Genomic DNA, 26,547 nt, shown 5'->3' on the forward strand with positions numbered 1-26,547 from the left:
CTCTCCTCGCTAAACTACCTGCTGTTGTCGCCACCAACGAAGAAGGTCGTTTACCCATAGTGCTTTGCTTTGGAACTGGAAACAAAGTGTCTTTAGAACAACTTGTGCACGAGATTTATGGTTAAATTAATTCTGATTTAGTTTTTCGTATTTTATTTCGTTTTGGTGAGTATGTGTGTTGCCTGTAATATTTGTTATTGCTACTTTGATAGCTACCTAGTTTGTGCATTTGCTAACTTTAGCTGGCTCGCTTGACACAAAGCTCCAACCTGGCTTGCCTAATAAATCTGACTTTTATACCAATACTTGATATACAGTCAAACATAGCATTGCAAAATCGTCGAAGTGTTCCTTAAAAGCAAGAATGTAGAATAAAATTACATTTGAACTAAATTGTGCGGTAGCCCAACCGGCCGCAAGATGGAGCTATGATGTATTTTATTCTACGTCGTTTGTCAATGTGCTCAGCCAGCAATACACTGGTGTCCCCCATCGACCGACTCGTACATAAAACATCCTCCATTTAGGCTGGAAATGCGTCGTTTTTCTCCTTAACTTGATTGAATGACTTCTCGTTGGAAAAAAATCAAATATGCGTACTTCCTTATAAAACAAATTCTCACAATTGTCAGATATTCTTGATGTTGCACACCGCGTGAGGCTGTTGTTTACTGCTGGCTAAATTCACACCGCAACATCAGGAAGTAAGTTTTTCAGCACGACAACGTCAATACTGGACTTTAACTAGGCAAGTCAGTAAGGAAAACATATTCTTATTTACAATGATGAGGGCCTACCAAAAGGCCTCCTGTGGGAGCTGGGATTAAAAATATAGGACAAAACAAGAGAGATCTAAGACAACATAGCATGGCAGCAACACCACATAACAACATACAAACGTTATTTGGCACGGACAACAACAGCACAAAGGCAAGAAGGTAGAGCCAACACATCACACGAAGCAGCCACAACTGTCAGTGTCCATGATTGAGTCATTGAATGAAGAGATAAAACTGTCCAGTTGGAGTGTTTTTTGCAGCTCGTTCCAGTCCTTAGCAGGAGCGAACTGAAAAGAGGAGTGACCCATGGATGCGTGTGCTTTGGGGACCTTTAACAGAATCTGACTGGTGTTGTATATGGAGGATGAGGGCTGCAGTAGGTATCTCAGATGGGGGGGGGTTATAAATAAGCATCAGCCAGTGGGTCTTTCGACAGGTATACAGAGATGACCAGTTTACAGAGGAGTATAGAGTGCAGTTATGTGTCCTCTAAGCAGCATTGCTGGCAAAGCTGCTGGCCGAATGGTAAAGAACGTCTAGCTGCTTGAGAGCACCCTTACCTTCCAATAGTATATTACCCTGTGGGTTGCCTGGGAACCCAACATTGCATTGAATTCTACACCTGGCAGAAATGTGCAATTGAATCAGGGAAGTTTACTCTCAGGACCTCTACAAGACAGAGTGTTGGATAAAAAGATATTTAAACTTACTTTACCGGTTGTCCATGTGGCTGGTCCTTTTGCAGGTAGGAATTAGACAATATATCAACAGGGAAATATAATCAAATCAACTATTCATAGTGCTGGTAGTACATTCAGATTGCTGTCACTTGAAGCATGTACATGATGACAATACATGTGTGCATATGTAACAGTATAGCTTCTGTCCCTCTCCTCACCCCAACCTGGGACCCTCTGCACACATCAACCTGGGACCCTCTGCACACATCAACTACAGTCACGCACGAAGCATCGTTACCCATCGCGCCACAAAAGCCACGGCCCTTGCAGAGCAAGGGGAACAACTACTTCTAGGTCTCAGAGCGAGTGACGTCACCAACTGAAACACTATTAGTGCGCACCACCGCTAACTAGCTAGCCATTTCACATCGGCCACACCATACTTGCCGAGTTCTGCATATGCTTCAGGTGATAGAAATATGAAAGCACTGCCAGCACTTTAATAAGGTGACTTAATTATACTTTCCTGTGGATATATAGTATCGCATTCTTACCTTCCAAAGGACCAACAGCGATAACAACTGGTAGAATATGTTTCGGCTAGGCTCACTGCGTGGACACCTAGAGGTAACTAGGGGTCTAGGCGCTAACTGTGCAGTTGTACCTTCATCCACTCAATTTTTTGGGGACAAAATATCAACAGGAAAGTATTGTTTACCCTACTTTTTAGATCGCCCATACTACCGTTGAAATTTAAATCACCTGGCAAAAGCATGTAAGCCCCTAAACACTTTGGTTACAGGTAGGCGTTTTCTTCTGTCTTGTGTTCAGCAGCTGCCTTTGGTCAGAAGAAAACGTATTGATTGCCAGACATAGACCCATGTTTTGAAGACGGGTTAAGAACACTATCCTGTGGATATTTTGTCTCAAATTTAGACCAACTGAAGGACCCAACACCACAGACAATTGGCAGAGGTCAAATGAAGTTTATTCAACATTCGGACTTGTAGAGGGACAGTTTGGAATTGTTGAACATAAATGTGCATGGCGTTTCCTACATAATTTGAAAGCATCACCAAGTTTCGTACCTACATCGTGGCTAGTGCTGGGCGATTAACCACCATTTTGGTGGGGCGGGGGGGTATTAAACAACTAATTGACCAATATCAGTTCAATTACTTGAATTCCATTCAGTTTGAGTTTTTTTTGTGAGCCCAGTGCTGTTTTCTAGAACAAAATCAAATCATCCACGAGAGAAATCAAGGCAAGAACTGTGTGGGACGCTGGGCTGAAGGGAATTGTAGTTTTCATTAAGGAACTATTCAACCTCGTCAGAGATCTTTTTATAATGACGAGATGCTCATGTCTCCGCCCTAACGATCGTTGTTGGGAAGGGGTCATTCCCAATTTGGGAAGGCAGGCGACAAGTTTAGCTCCAAGATAAACCCATAGAAATGCATTGGGATTATTTTGGACAGATTTTGGCAAGTGAAACCTTTCGCTTTGCCTCTTTTCCTTTCTGACCAAGTTCAGAGAAGAAACGTAGTTATTAACTACAATGACCATAATCCATTGCACCTGTTCTTTCCGGCTCGCACAGACTAATACCCCAACTACACCGCTCGCGTTGCATGTCGTCGTAATTGCTAGTCGTCGTAATACTATGAAAGTTTAGATGTCAATCACCATATAAGTCCAAAGATGAAAAAGCCTGGAAAGAGGAGAAATTACTAGAAATGATTCAGTTGACCATTTTATGTGTGGATTAATTGTTGGAGTAGAGGATCTTGTGCATTTCCAGATAAAATAACTCATTGTTTATATCCCAGGACAAATGAACTAGCAACATCAAGTTGGCAACTTTGTTTAATGCTTTTTGACCTGTCCCCAAATTAATGTAATTGGTTCAGAGTTTGTTTTGATATTTTATCCTGCGTGTCATGATCGCGTTTGGTGTGGGGGTACAAAATAAATTCATGCATGATGGCGCACGTGTGCAGCCGGTTTGGGTTCCTTGTAATACACGTTTACGCCTGCTACATTAGGTTTGATACACACTGACCGCATGAGAGAGGAATGAACACAACGATGAGAAGGAAAGACACAGTTCGTGAAAGTACTACTTTGAAAAACGAGTACAATTATTTAGTCAGACAGCTCTGCAGCATACAGCAGTCAAGCCTAGCTAAATTGGATGACTAAAGACAGTACAGAAATAACGTTAGATGGTTGTCTGGCTGCAACTGCCTGAGCTGAGATGAAGACTTTAAGGAATTAAAAATAATGAAGTGATAAGTAATATACACAACTGAAATATTGTATTATTTCATAGTAATGATGTTTATCCATTGTGGACAATGGAATATTTTCAATGTTTTGGCAATTGAATGTTTGCTATTTTTGGCTCAAATCTAACGGAAAACGAACCAGTCTCAAATAGCAGTAATCGCTCATCACATCTACCTAGCTAGATCCTCTCAGTTACTGACGTTGACTTTGTTTTTAGAACAATCATATGGTCACTTATGATTAACATTTGTTGAACTTTGGTAAATAGCTATTTATGTGAAATGCATTAGTAACAAATAAAAGAAAATGTTATTTGTCACACACATATGGTTAACAGATGTTAATGCGAGTGTAGTGAAATGCTTGTACTTCTAGTTCCGACAGTGCAGTAATATCTAACAAGTAATCTAACAATTCCCCACAACAACCTAATACTTACAAATCTAAAGGGGTGAATGAGAATATGTACATAACTATATGGATAAGCGATGGCCAAGCTGCATAGGGAAGGTGCAATAGGGAAGGTGCAATAGATGGTATAAAATACAGTTTATACATGTAATATATGTAAATATTATTTAGAGTGGCATTGTATTTTTTACTGGTCTGTTTCCATACCAAAAACCTGCTATAGTGTCCTAGACTAGTCTGACGTTGACCAGCCATGTCTGACGCCCTGAAGAAGCGCAAGTCGAAGGTTCTCCGCAGCGAGATGGGCACACCAGAGGTGAAACGTGGCCGTGGAGAGGGGGACCAGGTGAGCACTGGAGAGGAGGGGTGGACAGCAGGTACAGTGGAGGAAGGGAGGGGGGTGGGGGTCAAGATGGGAACTGCAGAGAGGATGGAGCATTACTGAAATTGACTACTTTGTTTTGTGTGTGTATTCAGGATGTACGTGTGTATAGTGAGGAGGTGGAGCTGCATGGCAGGGACCCAGAGGAGGACTACCAGCAATATAAACTAACCTGTGAAGCTCTGGCCCAACTGATGAACGATATCCAGGAGCTGAAAGCCAACGGCGCCAAGGATGGGGTAAGAAACATACACACACCATGGTTTTTGTTAGCTGGTAAATGCCGGCTTTTGGCCGATTTAAAATGTAATAAAAGCAACAAAAAAAAAGAAATGTAGCCGGCCATATTGTCTGGAGCTGCATATCATACCCCCGGATCTTGCGCTTAAGCACCATTCTCTCACTCCTTGGCATTGCCAACTGCCTTACGTGCATGCACCTGCTGCTGAGGTCTACGCTACTGTTGATTGTGAAGAGGGAGGACTTTTTCATTGATGTAAAGCGAAAGTTAGGCATACTCTCTATGTTGAATAGCGTGAAAGGGGCATGTCCTCTTTAGCGGGGCCAAATGCAGGCTACTGTGCAGCTGTATTCAGGTAGGAACTTTTATAAAAACATTTGTATTTATAATAGTTTGTTTTAGCATTATTATTGTATGTCGTTGTCGTAGGCCTATTGATTAATATAAACCCGTTCTTTAAATATGCAAAATGTGTTTAGTTTAAGATGGGTGTTAAGTAGGCTTGTTGTAAAATAGATAGAATGGCTTGTGAAAGTATTCACCCCCCCTTGGCATTTTTCCTATTTTTTTTACATTTTTTGAGGGGGGTTTGTATTATTTGATTTACACAACGTGTAAAGTTGAATGGGTTCCGCTGGTGTACAGCAATATTTGTCATGCCACAGATTCTCAATTGGATTGAGGTCTGGGCTTTGACTTGGCTATTCCAAGACCTTTAAATGTTTCCCCTTAAACAACTCAAGTTTTGCTTTAACAGTATGCTTAGGGTCATTGTCCTGCTGGAAGGTGAACCTCCGTCCCAGTCTCAAATTTCTGGAAGACTGAAACAGATTTCCCTCAAGAATTTCCCTGTATTTAGCGCCATCCATCATTCCTTCAAGTCTGACCAGTTTTCCAGTCCCTGACGATTAAAAAAAAAAAAAAAACAACAACAACGACAACAACGACAACAACAACAACAACATCCCCACAGCATGATGCTGCCATCACCATGCTTCACTGATGGTGTTCTCGGGTTGATGAGGGGTGTTGGATTTGCGCCAGACATAGCGTTTTCTTTGATGACCAAAAAGCTCAATATTAGTCTCATCTGACCAGAGGACCTTCTTCCATATGTTTGTGGAGTCTCCCACATGCCTTTTGGCGAACGCTAAATGTGTTTGATTATTTTTTTTCTTTAAGCAATGGCTTTTTTCTGGCCACTCTTCCGTAAAACCCGGCTCTGTGGAGTGTACAGCTTAAAGTGGTCCTATTGACAGATACTCCAATCTCCGCTGTGGAGCTTTGCATCTCCTTCAGGGTTATTTTTGGTCTCTTTGTTGCCTCTCTGATTAATGCCCTCCTTGCCTGGTCTGTGAGTTTTGGTGGGTGGCCCTCTCTTGGCAGGTTTGTTGTGGTGCCATATTCTTTCCATTTTTTAATAACGGATTTAATGGTGCTCCATGGGATGTTCTAAGTTTCAGATATTATTTTATAACCCAACCCTGATCTGTACTTCACAACTTTGTCCCTGACCTGTTTGGAGAGCTCCTTGGTCTTCATATTGCCCCTTGTTTAGTGGTGTTGCAGACGCTGGGGCCTTTCAGAAAAGGTTTATAATCTCAGCAAAAAAAGAAACATCCCTTTTTCAGGACCCTGTCTTTCAAAGATAATTTGTAAAGATCCAAATAAATTCACAGATCTTCATTGTAAAGGGTTTAAACACTGTTTCCCATGCTTGTTCAATGAACCATAAACAATTAATGAACATGCACCTGTGGAACGGTCGTTAAGACACTAACAGCTTACAGACGATAGGCAATTAAGGTCACAGTTGTGAAAACTTAGGACACTAAAGAGGCCTTTCCACTGACTCTGAAAAACACCCAAAAGAAGGATGTCCAGGGTCCCTGCTCATCTTTGTGAATGTGCCTTAGGCATGCTGCAAGGAGGCATGAGGACTACAGATGTGGCCAGGGCAATAAATTGCAATGTCTGTACTGTGAGACGCCTAAGACAGCGCTACAGGGAGAAAGGACGGATAGCTGATCGTCCTCGTAGTGGTAAACCATGTGTAACAACACCTGTACAGGATCGGTACATCCGAACATCACCACCTGTGGGACAGGTACAGGATGGCAACAACAACTGCCTGAGTTACACCAGGATTGCACAATCCCTCCATCAGTGCTCAGACTGTCCGCAGTAGAGAGGCTGGACTGAGGGCTTGTAGGCCTGTTGTAAAGGCAGGCCCTCACCAGACATCACCGACAACAACGTCGCCTATGGGCACAAACCCACTGTCGCTGGACCAGACAGGACTGGCAAAAAGTGCTCTTCATTGAGGAGTCGCAGTTTTGTCTCACCAGGGGTGATGGTCGGATTTGCATTTATCGTTGAAGGAATGAGCGTTACACCGAGGCCTGTAATCTGGAGCGGGATAGATTTTTGGGGTGAAGGGTCCGTCATGGTCTGGGGCAGTTTGTCACAGCATCATCTGACTGAGATTGTTGTCATTGCAGGCAATCTCAACGCTGTGCGTTACAGGGAAGACATCCTCCTCACTTATGTGGTACCCTTCCTGCAGGCTCATCCTGACATGACCCTCCAGCATGACAATTCCACCTGCCATACTGCTCGTTCTGTGTGATTTCCTGCAAGACAGGAATGTCAGTGTTCTGCCATGGCCAGTGAAGAGCCCGGATCGCAATCCTTTTTAGCACATCTGGGACCTGTTCGATCGGAGGGTGTGGGCTAGAGCCATTCCCCCAGAAATGTCCTGGAACTTGCAGGTGCCTTGGTGGAAGAGCGGGGTAACATCTCACAGCTAGAACTTGCAAATCTGGTGCAGTCCATGAGGACGAGACACTGCAGCACTTAATGAGGCTGGTGGCCACACCAGATACTGACTTAAACTTTTGGTTTTGACCCCCCCCCGTTTGTTCAGGGACATATTTTTCCATTTCTGTTAGTCACATGTCTTGAAACTTGTTCCGTTTATGTCTGTTGTTGAATACATATGCACACACCACTTTCCCGTTTTTGTTTATTTTTTAGAATTTTTTTAAACAAGTATTTATTTTTATTTTTTCACTTCACCAATTTGGACTATTTTGTATGTCCATTACATGAAATCCAAATAAAAATCTATTTAAATTACAGGTTGGAATGCAACAAAATAGGAAAAACGGCTAGAGGGATGAATAATTTTGCAAGGCACTGTATCATTAGCTTGTTGCTGTCATTTGTTGGATACTGTAGGCACTAGTCTTTCTTTATAATTGCTGCAATATAGCCTGCAGAAGAAACAAACTCCTTCATATGTGACCCTTTCGTCCACGCGCACAGACACGGCTGGCTGTTTAAACCTGTCTGAAAACAGCCTATATTATATCTTTGCCTATAAAAAATCTGAGCTGCATGCAATTGAACGAGTCACAGGAAGCATGCGCTCCTTTTGTTGCCTTTCTTGTAGAAAGAATAAAACAGGTTTGGGCGGATTATTTGAAACATTTACTAGCCTAACCCTGGTAATAATTAATTTTCTTCAATTGGCCATATAATCTAATTATCAATAGTAAAACTAGGCCTATGATACTTCATTAATGTAGACTCAGACAGAATATGTTGGATAGGAATTGCCTTTAGCAAAGCATTGCGGCTGGTTCTGGCCGATCCTCTCGAACTTGTCAGCAGCACTCCGAATTTCTCCATCAATTGGAGGAGTTTAAGGCTACTAGTAATTGGCACCAATATGTGAAGTCTGACTTTAGCCTATTACCAGTTGCATTTTTTCAATATGAAAATACTGAATGTGACTGACCTGCACATGTAGGAAAGTGTCCAGATGACTGTGTGCTTATTTACCAGTAGGATAGGTGTGAATGTTCTGAAAGATGAATTCCCTAAATTGATGTTGGTCATCTGCTAAGAGAGAAAGCAAGGATGTTTGGAAAGGGATATAATTTTCTTTAATTCAATTGAGTAGTTTTTATTCTGGTTGTGAGGACTAAACTGATATATCACACTTGTCTGCCAAATGTGTAGGTGTCCACATAATATTTAAATTGAGTAAGTGTGATCATAATAGTTATTTTAGCGATCCACAGTAGACGTCCTTGCTAATGAAAAGCCATCCCCCAATCCCACTGACATGAGCTGCTGAACAGCGCACTTGCACTAATTTATGGATGAGAAAGTAAACTTGCCTACTCCAAAACGTTTTAAATGTAGGCCATTCATATGAAATATGTGCGCTGTACTTTGTTTTAAGCATAATTGTATTCTAATCAGTTCTTGTTTTTTGGCTCTAACTGCGAACAGCATCTGTCAAACTCTGTAATGACTCTGAAAACACACGGCCGTTGGATTTTTGCAAACAGTACGTTATTCTGGCAGGAATGATCTCCCGCCATGTAAAAATGGACATGGCAGGGCCTCCATAGTGGTTGCAGCGGTCTAAGGCACTGCATCGCAGTGCTAGAGGCGTCCCCACAGACCCGGGTTCGATCCCAGACTGTCGCAGCCAGCCGTGACCGGGTGACCCATGAAACGGCGCACAATTGGCCCAGCATCGTCCGGGTTCGAGGAGGGTTTGGCCAGTCAAACGTATTTAATTATTTATTCCAACATTTATACTGGATATGTGTGCCAATAAAGTTCAACATTCACATTTTGCTACTATTTCTGTCAAGTCTACGCACACAATTTGATGCATACATTAGATAAATACAACTTATGCAATGCAACACAATGCTGCAAGGCAAACGCAGCGTTCCATTGGAAATGAATGTACTTCTGGTGTACCAAAACACAATGATGCTGTCTCACATTGAGGCATTACTTGACAAAAAGTAGCGCTGCGTGGGTGGACGGTCTAATGGGTTACGCACCCAATGCACATGGATGACATTTCTTAAAAGTCCGAATAATGTCAATCTTCCCAGTTGCTTGTTTGGCTGCAAATTTTCCTGGCGGGAAACCTTGACACAGACGCTCCTCAGTGTTAAAAGATAGTTGTTGCTCTGACCCCCATGTTGTCTGCCCTTCCCTCCAGTGTGCTGAGGTAGAACAGAAGAGGATGCAGAGCTGTATCCACTTTATGAGTCTGAAGAAACTCAACCGCCTGGCTCACATGAGACTGAAGAGGGGGAGAGACCAGACGCATGAGGTATATATATATATATATATATATATATATCTCTCTCTTTCACACTCACAGTTCCCTCTACACACACACACGGCAAAAGCAGTTATTGACTCTCCTCACCGCTCTCCCTCCTCCAGGGCAAGCAGAGAGTAGATGTGTTGCACCTGCAGCTCCAGAACCTGCTCTATGAGGTCATGCACCTGCAGAAGGAGATTAGCAAGTGTCTGGAGTTCAAGTCAGTAAAAGGGGGAGATGGGGTTCTAATTCGCATTTGTCCAGGAACGAGAAGCTTAAGTTTTGAGGCACAATGTCTAATGTTAATAGTATATTTTCAAAGTTGATGTTGTCCTCTGCGTGTGTGTGTCCAGGTCAAAGCATGAGGAGATAGATCTTGTGAGTATAGATGAGTTCTACCAGGAGGCCCCCCCTGAGGTATCCCGCACCCCCCTCACCAAGGATGACACCCACCAACTCACGCTGGCCAGGCTGGACTGGGAACTGGAGCAAAGGAAGAGGTGCCACACACATTGAGAAACCTTTCTTGCTCTGTAGATTAGCTGAGCAGTACATGAGCTCCCACTGTTGTGTGTGTGTGTGTGTGTGTAGGCTGGCTGAGCAGTACAAGGAGTCTCTCTCCAGTAAGGAGAAGATCCAGAAAGGCATTGAGGTGAAGAAGGAACACCTGAGTTCTCTACAGCCTGGACTCAACGCTATCATGCAGGTAACATACACTCTTTGTAACTCACACTCATGTGACCTTCCAGGCCTGAAGCCTAAACCTGTCCCCTTCCCCAGGCATCCCTCCCAGTCCAGGAGTATCTCTCCATGCCGTTTGAACAGACCCAGAGACAGACAGAGATCGCCCGCCACCTTCCCACCTCTCTCTATGTCCTACTGGTACAGGCCAGTGCTTACGGACAGGCCTGCGGTGAGCGTTTGTGTGTGTTCACTTAAATTTGTGAACACGACTGTGTGCCAGAATTTTTTTTTAAATTGTCACATTATCCATTTTGATGAGGACATGCGGTTTTTATGTGTTTTGTGTTTGTGTGTGTTTCAGATAAGAGCCTGAGTGTGTCCATCAGTGGAGATGTGGACGAGGCCAAAGCTCTGTCTAAACCTCCAGAGGACTCCCAGGGTAAGACTGCAGCACACCTGCCTGGCTGCATGTTAATCACTCTATATTATGTGTGAGTGTTCGACAGGGCAGTGATTTTAAATAGAGAAACGTCTATGTGTATTTTGACTATGTGTGTCATTTGATTGTCTCCTCTCTAGATGATGATTCTGGGGATTCTGATGCAGAGGAGGAACAGGAGAAAACGGTGAGTGTGAGAGTATCCCACACCATGCTGCCACGAGAGGCCCCTGTAATACCACACACACACACACACACACACACACACACACACACACACGTGTCAGGGTCAACGAGTTCACCTCTCCTATACCCAACCCTCCTACGTACACACATTTTAAATTGCCTATTGTTATTTATTTATTGATTCATATTTCTGCTGAAAGCAACTGTCTGTGGTTGCCTGGACACATTACTGCTGCTCTGCCAAACCTCAGCTGAAACTCCTTTTCACCCCTCTTCCCTCCCTCCCTTCCCGCCAGCTAGTCCTTCACTTTCTCTGTGAAATATGTATGATCTGATTGTCTCTATTGAATACTCCTCCTATAATCTTAATAACAGATGATCACTTATAGATTGCTTCCCAAGTGGCACCCTATTCCCTATATCAAGGGTTCCCAAACTTTTTCACTCAGGCCCCCCTTCCAGCATTGATGAACATCCTGCAACGTCTATTTCTATGGAAACAAACACTGTTCATGACACAAACTGTTTACATTTTTTAAAAATAATAATAATCTTGCAATTCTTAACATTTTGCCATGTCTAATGTGTATTCTTGTGACATTTGAGTGACTCCAACATTACCACAAAAACCTACCGGTAGCTAAAAAACATTATCTGACATGGGCTAGTTGATCTGGACATTTCTGACTAGTTATAAATGGTTCTTTAAGGTATGCAACTGATGATGAACTACCCAATTTCAAAATTTCAACTTGTGCATTCTACTATTACAACTTTCATAAGTAAGTTGAAAGCCAGACTGAGTTCCCCCAAAAGTGTATGTATGTATGTATGTATGTATGTATGTATGTATGTATGTATGTATGTATGTATGTATGTATGTATGTATGTGTGCCTTCGGAAGGTATTCAGACCCCTTCACTTTTTCCACTTTTTCTTACGTTACAGTCTTATTCTAAAATAGATTAAATAAAAATCCTCAGTAATCTACACACACTACCCAATAATGACAAAGCGAAATGCTTTTTTATTTATTTTTTAAATTGGTGCAAATGTATTAAACAATTTTATTTTTTTAAATACCTTATTTTCATAACTATTCAGACCCATGTGACTCGAATTTGAGCTCCAGTCTATCCTGTTTCTATTGATCATCCTTGAGATGTTTCTACAACTTGATTGGAGTCCACCTGTGGTAAATTCAATTGATTGGACATGATTTGGAAAGGCACACACCTGTCTATAAAAAGTCCCACAGTAGACAGTGCATGTCAGAGCAAAAACCAAGCCATGAGGTTGATGGAATTGCCAGGAGAGCGCCGAGACAAGATTGTGTCGAGGCACATGTCTGGAGAAGGGTACCAAAAAATGTCGCAGCATTGAATGGCCTCCTTCGTTCTTAAATGAAGAATGATGGAGACACCAAGACTCTTCCAAGAGCTGGCCGCCCAGCTACACTGAGCAATCGGAGGAGAAGGGCCTTGGTCAGGGAGGTGACCAAGAACCCGATGGTCACTGACAGAGCTGCAGAGTTCCTCTGTGGAGATGGGAGAACCTTCCAGAAGGACAACCCTCTCTGCAGCCCTCCAACAATCAGGCCTTTATGGTAGAATGGCCAGATGGAAGCCACTCCTCATTAAATGGCACATGACAGCCTACTTAGAGTTTGCCAAAATGCACCTAAAGACTCTCAGACCATGAGAAACAAGATTCTCTGGTCTGATGAAACCAAGATTCAACTCTTTGGCTTGAATGCCAAGCATCACATCTGGAAGAAACCTGGCACGATCCCTATGGTGAAGCATGGTGGTGGCAGAATAATGCTGGGGTGATGTTTTCAGGGGAAAGTACTAGGAGGCCAGTCAGGATCGAGGGAAAGATGAATGGCGCATCGTACAGAGAGATCCTTGATGAAAACCTGCTCCAGAGAACCCAGGACCTCAGACTGGGGTGAAGGTTCACCTAACAGGACAACAACCTTATGCACACAGCCAAACAACTCAACTCGTCGAATGTCCTTGAGCGGGCCAGCCAGAACCCAGACTTCAACCATAAATCAAACATCTCTGGAGAAACCTGAAAATAGCTGTGCAGCAACTTTCCTCATCCAACCTGACACAGCTTTAGAGGATCTGCTGAAAAGGATGGGAAAAACTCCCCAAATACAGGTCTGCCAAGCTTGTAGAGTCATACCCAAGAAGACTCAAAGCTGTAATCACTACCAAAGGTGCTTCAACAAAGTACTGAGTAAAGGGTCTGAATACTTATGTAAATGTAATATTTCAGTTTAAATGTTTGTATAAATTAGCAATCCTTTTTTTTTTTAACTGTTTTTGCTTTACATTATGGGATGTTGTGTGTGTTTTAGAATAAGGCTGCAACCTAACAAAATGTGGAAAAAGTAAAGGGTCTGAATACTTTCCAATGCGCCTTTCCCAGCGCTCTGGTCTAAAGTAGTGCACTGTATAAGGCATAAGGTAAAAAATATATATATATATATATATATATACACACTGAGTATATAAAATAGGTGAATTCAGGTGAAAGCTATGATCCCTTATTGATGTCATTTGTTAAATCCATTTCAATTAGTGTAGATGAAGGGTAGGAGACCGATTTTTAAAGAAGGGTTTTTAACCCTTGAGACAATTGAGACCTGGATTGTGTATGTGTGTCATTCAGAGGGTGAATGGGCAAGACAAAATATTTAAGTGCCTTTGAACGGGGTATGGTTGTAGGTGCCAGGTGCACCGGTTTGTGTCAAGAAGTACAACGTTGCTGGGTTTTTCCACGCAGTTTCCCGTGTGTATCAAGAATGGTCCACTACCCAAAGGACATCCAGCCAACTTGACACAACTGTGGGAAGCATTGGAGTCAACATGGGCCAGCATCCCTGTGGAACGCTTTCGACACCTCGTAGAGTCCATGCTCCAACAAATTGAGGCTGTTCTGAGGGCAAAGAGGGAGGGGTGCAACTCCATTTTTGGAAGGTGTTCCTAATGTTTGGTTAAGTTAGTGTAGACATCAGTACATCTGATTAATGAGCAGTAGAACATGACAGTGTGATTACATAGTAATGGTAATTCTCTGTGTATGTGTAGAAGAGGAGGAGACCTACTACAGGTGGACAGCTGGATGATAAGAGACGTGAAATGCTGAAGAGACACCCTCTCTCCCTCTGCCTAGACCTCCGATGCAAAGGTACACACACACACACACACACACACTTTCTATTCCAGTAGTTTCTGTGTGTCAGCATCTCACAGATGGTGCTGTTTTTTTATCTCTGTGAAAGACTGCAGTACTCAGTCACTGCTCCTCAGTGACACGCACACTGTTCCTGTGTGACAGGCAGCAGGACGCTGTCACTGCTTCTTAGTCTCTCTGGGACAGTAAAGGGGAGAAATTACATCATTCAGAGCTACCGTTGAAGTCGGAAGTTTACATACACCTTAGCCAAATGCATTTAAACTAAGTTATTCACAATTCCTAACATTTTAATCATATTAAAAATGCCCTGTCTGAGGTCAGTTAGGATCACCACTTTATTTTAAAAATGTGAAATGTCAGAATAATAGTAGTGATTTATTTCAGCTTTTATTTCTTTCATCGCATTCCCAGTGGGTCAGAAGTTTACATACTAATTGAGTGTATTTGGTAGCATTGCCTTTTAAATTGTTTAACTTGAGTCAAAAGTTGCAGGTGTCCTTCCACAAGCTTCCCACAATAAGTTGGGTGAATTTTGGCCCATTCCTCCTGACAGAGCTGGTGTAACTGCGTCAGGTTTGTAGGCCTCCTTGCTCGCACACACTTTCAGTTCTGCCCACAAATGGTCTATAGGATTGAGGTCAGGGCTTTGTGATGACCACTCCAATACCTTGACTTTGTTGTCCTTAAGCCATTTTGCCACAACTTTGGAAGTATGTTTATGGTCGTTGTCCATTTGGAAGACCCATTTGCGACCAAGCTTTAACTTCCTGACTGATGTCTTGAGATGTTTCTCCTCCTTTTTCCTCCAAACATAACGATGGTCATTATGGCCAAACAGTTCTATTTTTGTTTCATCAGACCAGAGGACATTTCTCCAAAAAGTACGGTCTTTGTCCCCATGCGCAGTTGCAAACTGTAGTCTGGCTTTTTTATGGTGGTTTTGGAGCAGTTGCTTCTTCCTTGCTGAGCGGCCTTTCAGGTTATGTCGATATGGGACTCGTTTTACTGTGGATATAGATACTTTTGTACCTGTTTCCTCCAGCATCTTCACAAGGTCCTTTGCTGTTGTTCTGGGATTGATTTGCACTTTTCGCACCAAAGTCCGTTCATCTCTAGGAGACAGAATGCGTCTCCTTCCTGAGCGGTATGACGGCTATGTGGTCCCATGGTGTTTATACTTACTATTGTTTGTATAGATGAATGTGGTACCTTCAGGCATTTGGAAATTACTCACAAGGATGAACCAAAATTTTGCAGGTCTACATTTCTTTTTCTGAAGTCTTGGCTGATTTGATTTAATTTTCCCATGATGTCAAGTAAAGAGGCACTGTTTGAAGGTAGGCCTTGAAATACATCCACAGATACACCTCCAATTGACTCAAATGATGTCAATTAGACTATCAGAAGCTTCTTGTCATGCACAAAGTAGATGTCCTAACCGACCAAAACTATAGTTTGTTAACAAGAAATTTGTGGAGTGGTTGAAAAACAAGTTTTAATGACTAAGTGTATGTAGACTTCCGACTTCAACTGCATATGACTGTTATAAATGGATATTAATGTTGGTGATAAGGATTTTGTGGTGCAGTGTATATGGTGATGGTTAAGTGTATAGATTGAACAATAATTATTAATTTAGTGTAATCAACAATAACATCACTACTAAGGTTACACAATGTCGCCTCGTCTCTCCTGGCTCTGCAGTCAGACAGAACCCAATGGCACCCTGAGAGACGGACACCCAGACACACACACTCTCACAAATATACACAAACACATACGCAGCTTTTACTGCTGCAAACTACCAAAAGCTGCTTCATGGTTTAGAGCAGTGGTTTCCAACCTTTTTCAGTTACTGTACCACCAACTGAAGCCTATGGTCTCATGAGTCTTCTAAAATACCCCCTGTGGATAGGCCCAGTACCCTCCATGGGTCCTAGTAATCCTGGTTGGGAACCACTGGTTTAGAGGACAACAGAGAGTGTGAGAGGAGGCTGATGTAAATGTGCTTAAAATAAGGTGTGAGTGCTGCAGCGCTACAGTGCTGCCAGCTCCACACACACACACACATATACCGTCCTCCCTGCCTGCAGCACAACATCGCTGCCAGATCCACACACACACATACCGTCCTCTCCTCCCTGCCTGCAGCGCAACATCGCTGCCAGCTCCACACACACACACATACCGTCCTCTCCTCCATGCTTGACAGTGGATAGAGTTACGCCTGCAATGCAGAACATCCCCCTCCCCTCTCACCTCATCTCTCCTCCTCTTTAACGTCTCTCCCTCCCCTCCTCCTCTTCTCCATTCCCCAGTTCCTCTCTTCCTCCCCTCCTTCCCCTGTCAGCAAGATAATGCCTCACTTCATCTTATATAGTACTTGTGAACTCTGTTTTTGGCTGCTATGAAGCCAAAAACTATTTTCAAACCCTAGCGCCAGGATTGGTTATTTACCTGTTGTATATGAGCTCACTTGCGCTGAAGTGGGAGGGGTGGCAATATCTGAGGTGTGTCCTTGAAAACGTACGCCGAAGTGGCAATTTCATTATTTACATTTAAGTCATTCAGCAGACGCTCTTATCCAGAGCGACTTACAAATTGGTGCATTCACCTTATGACATCCAGTGGAACAGCCACTTTACAATAGTGCATCTAAATCTTTTAGGGGGGGTGAGAAGGATTACTTATCCTATCCTAGGTATTCCTTAAAGAGGTGGGGTTTCAGGTGTCTCCGGAAGGTGGTGATTGACTCCGCTGTCCATATTATGCTCTGGTAGGGCTATTTAAGACCAACCGAAAGCTGGTCTTAGCGCTAACACTGTTGGTTATGGCATGGATTTTAACATGGGTTATGGCATGGATTTTAACATGGGTTATGGCATGGATTTTAACATGGGTTATGGCATGGATTTTAACATGGGTTATGGCATGGATTTTAACATGGGTTATGGCATGGATTTTAACATGGGTTATGGCATGGATTTTAACATGGGTTATGGCATGGATTTTAACATTGGAAGTGCAGCCTATCTAGCCGTGAAGCACAGTGCCCATATACACATGGAACAAGAGATGTGCTTTTTGTGCCCATAAACCTTTTATTTAGAAACACAAACTCGTGTTTTTTCCCCCTCTCTCAATGAAGGCTGTTTTTCCCCTGTCCAATTCATTCGTCAAGTAGTCAAGACTGTTGATGACTCATGAGTCCGCTTTGAAATTAGTCTTAATCACCAAAGTTTGGCGGCAGCAAAACAGTGAGCGGACATCCCCCTTTTATCTATGTAGGCGATTGTACATTATTTTAGCCAGCTCATGTTATTATTTTGGATGTGCTTAAAATACCCTCCATGTAGGCTATATGCCCATCATGGAACGAGAGATGAGATAATCCAGTGACACTTATATTCAGAAGCTTGCAAGGCTTTAGGCTACCCTTACGCTACTATAATGAAAGCATGGTGATAGAAAATGGTGTTCATAAAGTACGCATATTTTCCCTGTTTTTTTTCTTCTGCCTTCTCCCCATTAAATACAGTTGAGGAATGTGACGCCTTTGCAGCCTGAATGGACAATGTTTTAGGTACAAACCAGTCCACGGGGGATACAAGTGTATTGCTGGCTGCATACAATGCTTTTGAACGCTAAGATTGCCATCTCTATATTTCCATCTGCTGGCCTTTGGGCTGTCTTGTGGCAGATACAATTTTCCATCCACGATACTTGCACACACACACACACACACACACACACAATGTCTCATCTCCCTGTTTGCAGTTTTCCATCCACGATACATGCACGCACACACACACACACAATGTTTCATCTCCCTGTTTGCTAAATAGCCTATTATGTATATATTATGAATAGATCGCATCATACTAAGTGAACCCCTGTCCCTCTATGTCTAGATGGCAGTGTGCTGCATCTGTTCTTCTACTACCTGATGAACCTGAACATCATGACTGTCAAGGCCAAAGTCTCCACCGCCACAGATCTCACTGGAGCCATCAGCGCCGGGTGCGTGTGTGTGCGTGCGTGTGCTTGCGTGTGTGTGTGGAGTTTGGAGAGTGCGTGTCTATCTGTCTTGTAATGATTCTATTTTCTGCCAGGGAGCTGTTGAACTCTGGCACGCTGCTCAACTGCCTGTATGCCAACGACCAGGGGTGCGAAACGCCCAACCCCTCTAATCGCTACCAGTTTGATAAAGTGGGGTAAAGATGCTGTCCTAAAGCCCAACACCTATATACACAGTGTGTACAGTTTCGCTTCAGTATCAGTACAGATATTGTTTAATTGTAGGATCAGTATTATTTGATATATTTTGTGTTATTGTAGGATCAGTTCATTTGGAGACTACGTGGCAGAACTGGGTCATCCCTACCTGTGGGTGCAGAGTCTGGGAGGACTGAAGTTCCCCAGTGACGCCCCAGAGGTGTGTGTGTGTGGCCCTCCCATTGCATTTAATGAAGTGTCTGTTGCTATGGTGTGCTTCTTTCTCTCCGTGTGTGTGTTTTAAGCCTACCGTGTGTGTTTCAGGGTTTGCATGCAGGCAGTTCTCTGAGTGCCAGTCACATGGAAAGCACCATGAAGCTGCTGAGAGGACGAGTCCTGTCACGCCTGGCCCTGCACAAACAGTTCTCCTCACTAGGTATACACACGCCTGGCCCTGCACAAACAGTTCTCCTCACTAGGTATACACACGCCTGGCCCTGCACAAACAGTTCTCCTCACTAGGTATACACACGCCTGGCCCTGCACAAACAGTTCTCCTCACTAGGTATACACACGCCTGGCCCTGCACAAACAGTCCTCCTCACAAGGTATACACACGCCTGGCCCTGCACAAACAGTCCTCCTCACTAGGTATACACACGCCTGGCCCTGCACAAACAGTCCTCCTCACTAGGTATACACACGCCTGGCCCTGCACAAACAGTTCTCCTCACATTTCTCATCCCTGGGTACACGCACACAGACAATAAAATAAATGTTTAGGGTATTGTATGCGTGTGTGTTTTTCAGAGCACAGTATTGTTCCAGTGTCCAGTGACTGCAAGCACCTGTTCCCTGCTAAGGTTCTCTCTCGCCTGGCTCGCTGGACTACCATCACACACCAGGAGTACACGGTACGAAAAACACACAAAACACTTCCTCACATTTTGTTTGCTGTCAACACAAACGAGGAGTACACAGGAAGTACACAACTTTGACTACAACTCAACCTCACACTCAATATAACAATTTCTGACTCTCATTGTAGCTGCTGTGTAGATGGTGTGGCTATAAAAGGCATTGTGGTTTAATTAAATAAACCATATAGTTTACTATTCTTTGTGTTCTCTCTCGCTCTATAGAATCTGGTGTTCACGCAGCATGTGTCAGAAGCAGGTCTGGCTCGGGAAACTGACCTCTTCTTCATGGCCATATTGGAGAGAGGAACAGGTAATTACCAAATCAAATCAAATGTATTTATATAGCCCTTCGTACATCAGCTGATATCTCAAAGTGCTGTACAGAAACCCAGCCTAAAACCCCAAACAGCAAGCAATGCAGGTGTAGAAGCACGGTGGCTAGGAAAAACTCCCTAGAAAGGCCGAAACCTAGAGAGGAACCAGGCTATGTGGGGTGGCCAGTCCTCTTCTGGCTGTGCCGGGTGGAGATTATAACAGAACATGGCCAAGATGTTCAAATGTTCATAAATGACCAGCATGGTCGAATAATAATAAGGCAGAACAGTTGAAACTGGAGCAGCAGCACAGTCAGGTGGACTGGGGACAGCAAGGAGTCATCATGTCAGGTAGTCCTGGGGCACGGTCCTAGGGCTCAGGTCCTCCGAGAGAGTGAAAGAAAGAGAGAATTAGAGAGAGCATATGTGGGGTGGCCCGTCCTCTTCTGGCTGTGCCGGGTGGAGATTATAACAGAACATGGCCAAGATGTTCAAATGTTCATAAATGACAAGCATGGTGGACTGGGGACGAATAATAGTAAGGCAGAACAGTTGAAACTTGAGCAGCAGCATGGCCAGGTGGACTGGGGACAGCAAGGAGTCATCATGTCAGGTAGTCCTGGGGCATGGTCCTAGGGCTCAGGTCAGTTGAAACTGGAGCAGCAGCATGGCCAGGTGGACTGGGGACAGCAAGGAGTCATCATGTCAGGTAGTCCTGGGGCATGGTCCTAGGGCTCAGGTCCTCCGAGAGAGAGAAAGAAAGAAGGAGAGAATTAGAGAATGCACACTTAGATTCACACAGGACACCGAATAGGACAGGAGAAGTACTCCATATATAACAAACTGACCCTAGCCCCCCGACACAAACTACTGCAGAATAAATACTGGAGGCTGAGACAGGAGGGGACAGGAGACACTGTGGCCACATCCGAGGACACCCCCGGACAGGGCCAAACATTACCAGGGGTTAAAGTGATGATTCACTATGTAATATATTAAGACATTCCTGAAGAATTGGAGGCCTGTCTGCTTTGTTTGGACAAATTCTTTAGAAAAGTCAGGGAAATAAGTTGTCTTTTTCCCTTCCAGCTCGTCTTCAGGCTGCGGTGGTGTTGAACCCCCGTTACCCAGTCATTTCTCCTCTCTTTGCTGTCTCAATCAGCTGGAAGGGGGAGCGCAGTGGACGTACTGACGACAACCTTCGAGTGAGTATACACACCCATCACACACTGTGAATACGAGATGCTATCACAGGGGAGGGCAAATCTATATGCTGTTATGCCCTTTGATGTTAGTGGTTAGACACTCACCGGCTGTGATTGACACATCTAACCTCTCCCACAGGCCATGGAGAGTGAGGTGAACGTTTTCAAATCAGAGCTCCAGGGGCCCCGCCCAGGCCACCAGCTGCTGACGAATCAGGTAGCTCGTCTGGGTGTCTGTCTGGATGTGTACCTGGAAACTGATGGACAGGACGACAGTGTGGAGGGACCAAGGGAGTTCCCCAGAGAGAAGATGTGTCTACGCACTGTCAGGTACACGTACACACACAGAGTTGGCGCCAATCGACATGGCCGTCCTGTTTCTGGCTCCTAAGCAACTTTGCAGTATATATTTTTGTTGTTGTTCTCACATTATTAGCCCAGAGTGTTTTTTGCATTATTACATACAGCCAGAAATAACTTCTGTATATCAGAGCAGCAGTAACTCGCCAGCGTTTCGACCAGAAATACGACTTTCCTGAATTGGATCCTTTGTTGGTACCCCCCAAAGCAATTTAACTTATCCCAGTGGCTGCTCCAAGACGCCGCCAGTGGAGAAGAGGTATTTGGAGTGGAGGCGGGCGGACACACCATCCACCGCTTCTGAGTATATTACTCGCTAATGTTCAGTCAGCTGGACAATAACGTAGACAAGCTCAGGGTGAGGATCTCCTTCCAGAGAGACTTCAAGGACTGTAACATACTCTGTTTCACGGAATCATGGCTCTCTCCGGATATACTGTCCCCTTCCATATAGCCAGCTGGGGTCTCGGTACATCGCGCAGATAGGAATAAAGAACTCTCAGGGAAGAAGAAAAGTGGGGGGTGTATGCTTCATGATTACCTACTCATGGCGAGATTGTGGTAACATACAGGAACTTAAGTTTTTTTTTCACCCAACGTAGAATACCTTAATCAAATGTTGATCGCATTACCTCCTAAGATAATTGTCTTAGGAGGTAATCGTCACAGGCATGTATATTCCCCCTCAAGCCGGTACCACAATGGCTCTCAAGGAACTACGCTGGACTTTGTGCAAACTGGAAACTGCATATCCTGAGGCCACATTTATTGTAGCTGGGAACTTTAATAAAGCAAATCTGAGGAAAACGCTACCTAAGTTTTATCGACATATACTCGCGCTTCAAAAACTCTGAAACATTGTTTCTCTTCCTTCCAGGATGGCTACAAGGCCCTCCCCGCCCTCACTTCGGCAAATCAGATCACGACTCCATTCTGCTCCTCCCTTCCTATAGGCAGAAACTCAAACAAGAAGTACCTGTTCCACGGTCTATTCAACGCTGGTCTGACCAATCGGAATCCATGCTTCAAGATTGTTTTGATCACCAGGACTGGGATATGCTCTAGGTTGCCTCTGAGAATAACATTGACCTATACGCTGACACATGGTCACTAAGTTCATCATGAAGTATATAGGGGATGTTGTTCCAACTGTGACAATTAAAAACTATTCAAACCAAAAACCGTGGATAGATGGCAGCAATCACGCAAACCTGAAAGTGTGAACCACAGCAAGGTGACTGGGAATATGGCTAAATAGAAACAGTCCAGTTATGCCCTCCGCAACGCAGTCAAACAGGCAAAACGTCAGTACAGAGACAAAGTGGAGTCGCAATTCAATGGCTCAAACACGAGATGTATGTGGCAGGGGCTCCAGACAATCTGCGATTATAAAGGGGAAACCGGCCACATCGCGGACACTGACGTCTTGCTCCCGAACAAGTTAAACAACACCTTTGCCCGCTTTGAGAATAACACAGTGCTGCCGACACGGGCCACTCTCAAGGACCGGGAGCTCTCGTTCTTCGTGGCCGACGTGAGTAAGCGTGTTAACCCTTGCTTGGCTACCGGCCCAGGCAGCATCCCTAGCCGTGTCCTCAGAGCATGTGCAGACCAGCTGGCTCGAGTGTTTACGGACATATTCAATCTCTCCCTATCCCAGTCTGCTGTCCCCACTTGCTTCAAGATGTCCACCATTGTTCCTGTACTCAAGAAAGTGAAGTTAACTGAGCTAAATGACCATTGCCCTGTAGCACTCACTTCTGTCATCATGAAGTGCCTTGAGAGGTTAGATAAGGATCATATCACCTCCACCTTATCTGACACCCTAAACCCATATTAATTTGCATACCGCCCCAACAGATCCACAGATGATGCCGTCTCTATTGCACTCCACACTGCCCTTTCCCACCTGGACAAAAGGAACACCTATGTGAGAATGCTATTCATAGACGACAGCTCAATGTTCAACACCATAATGCCCTCAAAGCTCATCTATAAGCTAAGCACCCTGGGACTTAACACCTCCCTCTGCAACTGGATCCTGGACTTCCTGACGGGCCGCCGCCAGGTGGTAAGGGTAGGTAACAACACATTTGCCACGCTGATCCTCAACACAGGGGCACCTCAGGGGTGCGTGATCAGCCCCCTTCTGTACTCCCTGTTCACTCATGACTGCATGGCTAGGCATGACTCCAACACCATTATATTTGCCGATGACACAACAGTGGTAGGCCTGATCACCGACAACAACGAGATAGCCTACAGGGAAGAGGTCAGAGACCTGGCCGTGTGGTGCCAGGACAACAACCTCTCCCTCAATGTGATCAAGACAAAGGAGATGATTGTGGACTACAGGAAAAAGAGGACAGAGCAAGCTCCCATTCTCATCGACTGTGCTGCAATGGAGCAGGTCGAGAGTTTCATGTTCCTTGGTGTCCACATCACCAACAAACTAACATGGTCGAAGCACACCATGACAGTCGTGAAGCGGGCACAACAAAACCTATTCCCCCTCAGGAGACTGAAAAGATTTGGCATGTGTCCTTAGATCCTCAAAAGGTTCTACAGCTGCACCATCGAGAGCATCCTGACTGGTTGCATCACTGCCTGGTATGGCAACTGCTCGGCCTCTGAACGCAAGACACTGCAGAGGGTAGTGTGGACGGCCCAGTACATCACTGGGGCCAAGCTTCCTGCCATCCAGGACCTCTCCTCTATACCAGGCGGTGTCAGAAGAAGGCCCTAAAAATTGTCAAAGACTCCAGCCACCCTAGTCATAAACTGTTCTCTCTGCTACCACATGGCAAACAGTACCGGAGCTCCAAGTCTAGGTTCAAGAGGCTTCTAAACAGCTTCTACTCCCAAGCCATAAGACGCCTGAACATCTAGTCAAATGTCTACACAGACTACTTGCATTGCCCCCCCCCCCTCCCCTCTCCACACCACTGCCACTCTCTGTTGTCATCTATGCATAGTCACTTTAATTAATTAACTCTACCTACATGTACATACTACCTCAACTAACCGGTGCCCCCGGCTCCCCCCTGTGTGTGTGTATGTATATATATATATATATATATATATAATTTTTTAACATTTTTTTTTTTACTGCTCCTCTTTAATTACTTGAGTTTTTATTTTTACAGGGACAGTGCACATTAATCAACGTTTCAGTAAAAGTGTCGGTTTTAGCCAGCCAGCTAATTTTCAACCGCAGTCTCTGGGCAGGTTATTAAAAACAATTACAATATAGACAATCATTGAGCAGTGAGCACACGCAGAGCAACAGGACAAGCAAGACATAGCATACAGACAGAGCAACAGGACAAGCAAGACGTAACATACAGACAGAGTAACGTAGAACAAAAAGCAGCAAGACAAAATTGTGTTTCCACACCTCACAAGCTACAGACAACATGGAAAGTGGCAATAGACAGCTAGGGATTATGATCACACATCTGAAAGCAGGGACTGGGACACTACTCGGGATCAAAGGAAAGTACAGAGTGATCCTTGATGAAAACCTGCTCCAAGAGCGCTCAGGCCAGACTGGGGCAAATGCTCACCTTCCAACAGGACAACGACCCCAAGCACACAGCCAAGACAACGCAGGAGTGGCTTCGGGACAAGTCTCTGAATGTCCTTGAGTGGCCCAGCCAGAGCCAGGGCTAGAACCCAGTCGAACATATCAGGAGAAACTAGAAAATAGCATTGCAGCAACATTCCCCATCCAACCGGACAGAGGATCTACAGAGATGAATTTGAGAAACTCTCCAAATACAGGTGTGCCAAGCTTGTAACATCATAACCAAGAAGACTCGGTCTGTAATGCTGCCAGGTGCTTCAACAAATTAAAGGGTAAAGGGTTTGAATGTGACATTTATGGGATTGCTGCATCAGATGACCTGGCCTCCACAATCACCTGACCTCAACCAAATTGAGATGTTTTTGGATGAGTTGGACCGCAGATTGAAGGAAAAGCAGCCAACAAGTGCTCAGCATATGTGGTAACTCCTCCAAGACTGTTGGAAAAGCATTCCAGATGAAGCTGGTTGAGAGAATGCCAAGAGTGCAAAGCTGTCATCAAAGCAAAGGGTGGCTACTTTGAAGAATCTCAATTATAAAATATATTTAGTTTTGCTTACGACATGATTCCATATGTGTTATTTCATAGTTTTGATGTCTTTGCTATTATTCTGCAATGTAGAAAAAATAAAAAAATTAAGAAAAACCCTTAAATGAGTGTGTCCAAACTTTTGACTGGTAGTGTGTGTGCATGCGTGTATCAGATATTGCTGCACTGTTGGAGCTAGGAACACAAGCATTTCGCTACACCCACAATAACATCTGCTAAATATGTGTATGCGACCAATACAATTTGATTTGACTCTCTCTCTCGCTCTCAAAATATCTGACAATGTGTTTCTCTCTGGTTGTGTTTCAGGGGTCCGAACCGTCTGAAGCCATTCAAGTACAACCACCCCCAGGGCTTCTTTAGTCACCGCTGACCTCTCCTTTACCCCTTTCCCTTCACCCCTGACCCCCTCACCCTAGATCTCTTACCCTACCTCGAGGCTTCTTCAGTCACCGCTGACTTCTCCTTTACCCCTTTCCCTTCACCCCTGACCCCCTCACCCCAGATCTCTTACCCTACCTCGAGGCTTCTTCAGTCCCCGCTGACCTCTCCTTCACCCCTGACCCCTCACCCCAGATCTCTTACCCTACTTCGAGGCTTCTTCAGTCCCCGCTGACCTCTCCTTCACCCCTGACCCCCTCACCCCAGATCTCTTACCCTACTTCGAGGCTTCTTCAGTCCCCGCTGACCTCTCCTTCACCCCTGACCCCCTCACCCCAGATCTCTTACCCTACTTCGAGGCTTCTTCAGTCCCCGCTGACCTCTCCTTCACCCCTGACCCCCTCACCCCAGATCTCTTACCCTACCTCGAGGCTTCTTCAGTCACCAGTGACTCCTGAATTTACCCTCTGTCATGCCCCTGCCCTCATATCCCCATATCTTGTTTGTTTAACACACTGTTTGACACATTATGTGTGTCGGTTGGTTAATAAAAAGCTAGTGATCTTGTTTGGA

General features: G+C 44.4%; 1 protein-coding gene across 4 annotated transcripts; it reads left to right on the top strand.

The window, feature by feature from the left end:
- LOC118377435 (THO complex subunit 5 homolog) lies at window positions 1-26,547 on the top strand. 4 transcript variants are annotated; one of them, XM_052478893.1, is made up of 20 exons: window positions 1-165; window positions 4,383-4,505; window positions 4,637-4,780; window positions 9,818-9,931; window positions 10,048-10,145; window positions 10,279-10,425; window positions 10,517-10,631; window positions 10,706-10,838; window positions 10,971-11,048; window positions 11,189-11,235; window positions 14,336-14,435; window positions 18,356-18,464; window positions 18,557-18,658; window positions 18,783-18,879; window positions 18,984-19,095; window positions 19,470-19,573; window positions 19,802-19,889; window positions 20,983-21,098; window positions 21,238-21,428; window positions 25,903-26,547. In XM_052478893.1, exons 2-20 carry the CDS (start codon window positions 4,413-4,415, stop codon window positions 25,964-25,966), a joined length of 2,052 nt encoding a protein of 683 aa, XP_052334853.1. In that variant the 5' UTR covers window positions 1-165; window positions 4,383-4,412; the 3' UTR covers window positions 25,967-26,547. The 4 variants fall into 4 exon arrangements, with proteins under 4 accessions (XP_052334853.1, XP_052334855.1, XP_052334854.1 ...); XM_052478895.1 differs by lacking the exon at window positions 1-165 and adding an exon at window positions 680-704; XM_052478894.1 differs by lacking the exon at window positions 1-165 and adding an exon at window positions 768-1,155.

This window comes from Oncorhynchus keta, chromosome 25 (genome assembly GCF_023373465.1).
Source record: "Oncorhynchus keta strain PuntledgeMale-10-30-2019 chromosome 25, Oket_V2, whole genome shotgun sequence".
Classification (NCBI taxonomy): domain Eukaryota; kingdom Metazoa; phylum Chordata; class Actinopteri; order Salmoniformes; family Salmonidae; genus Oncorhynchus; species Oncorhynchus keta.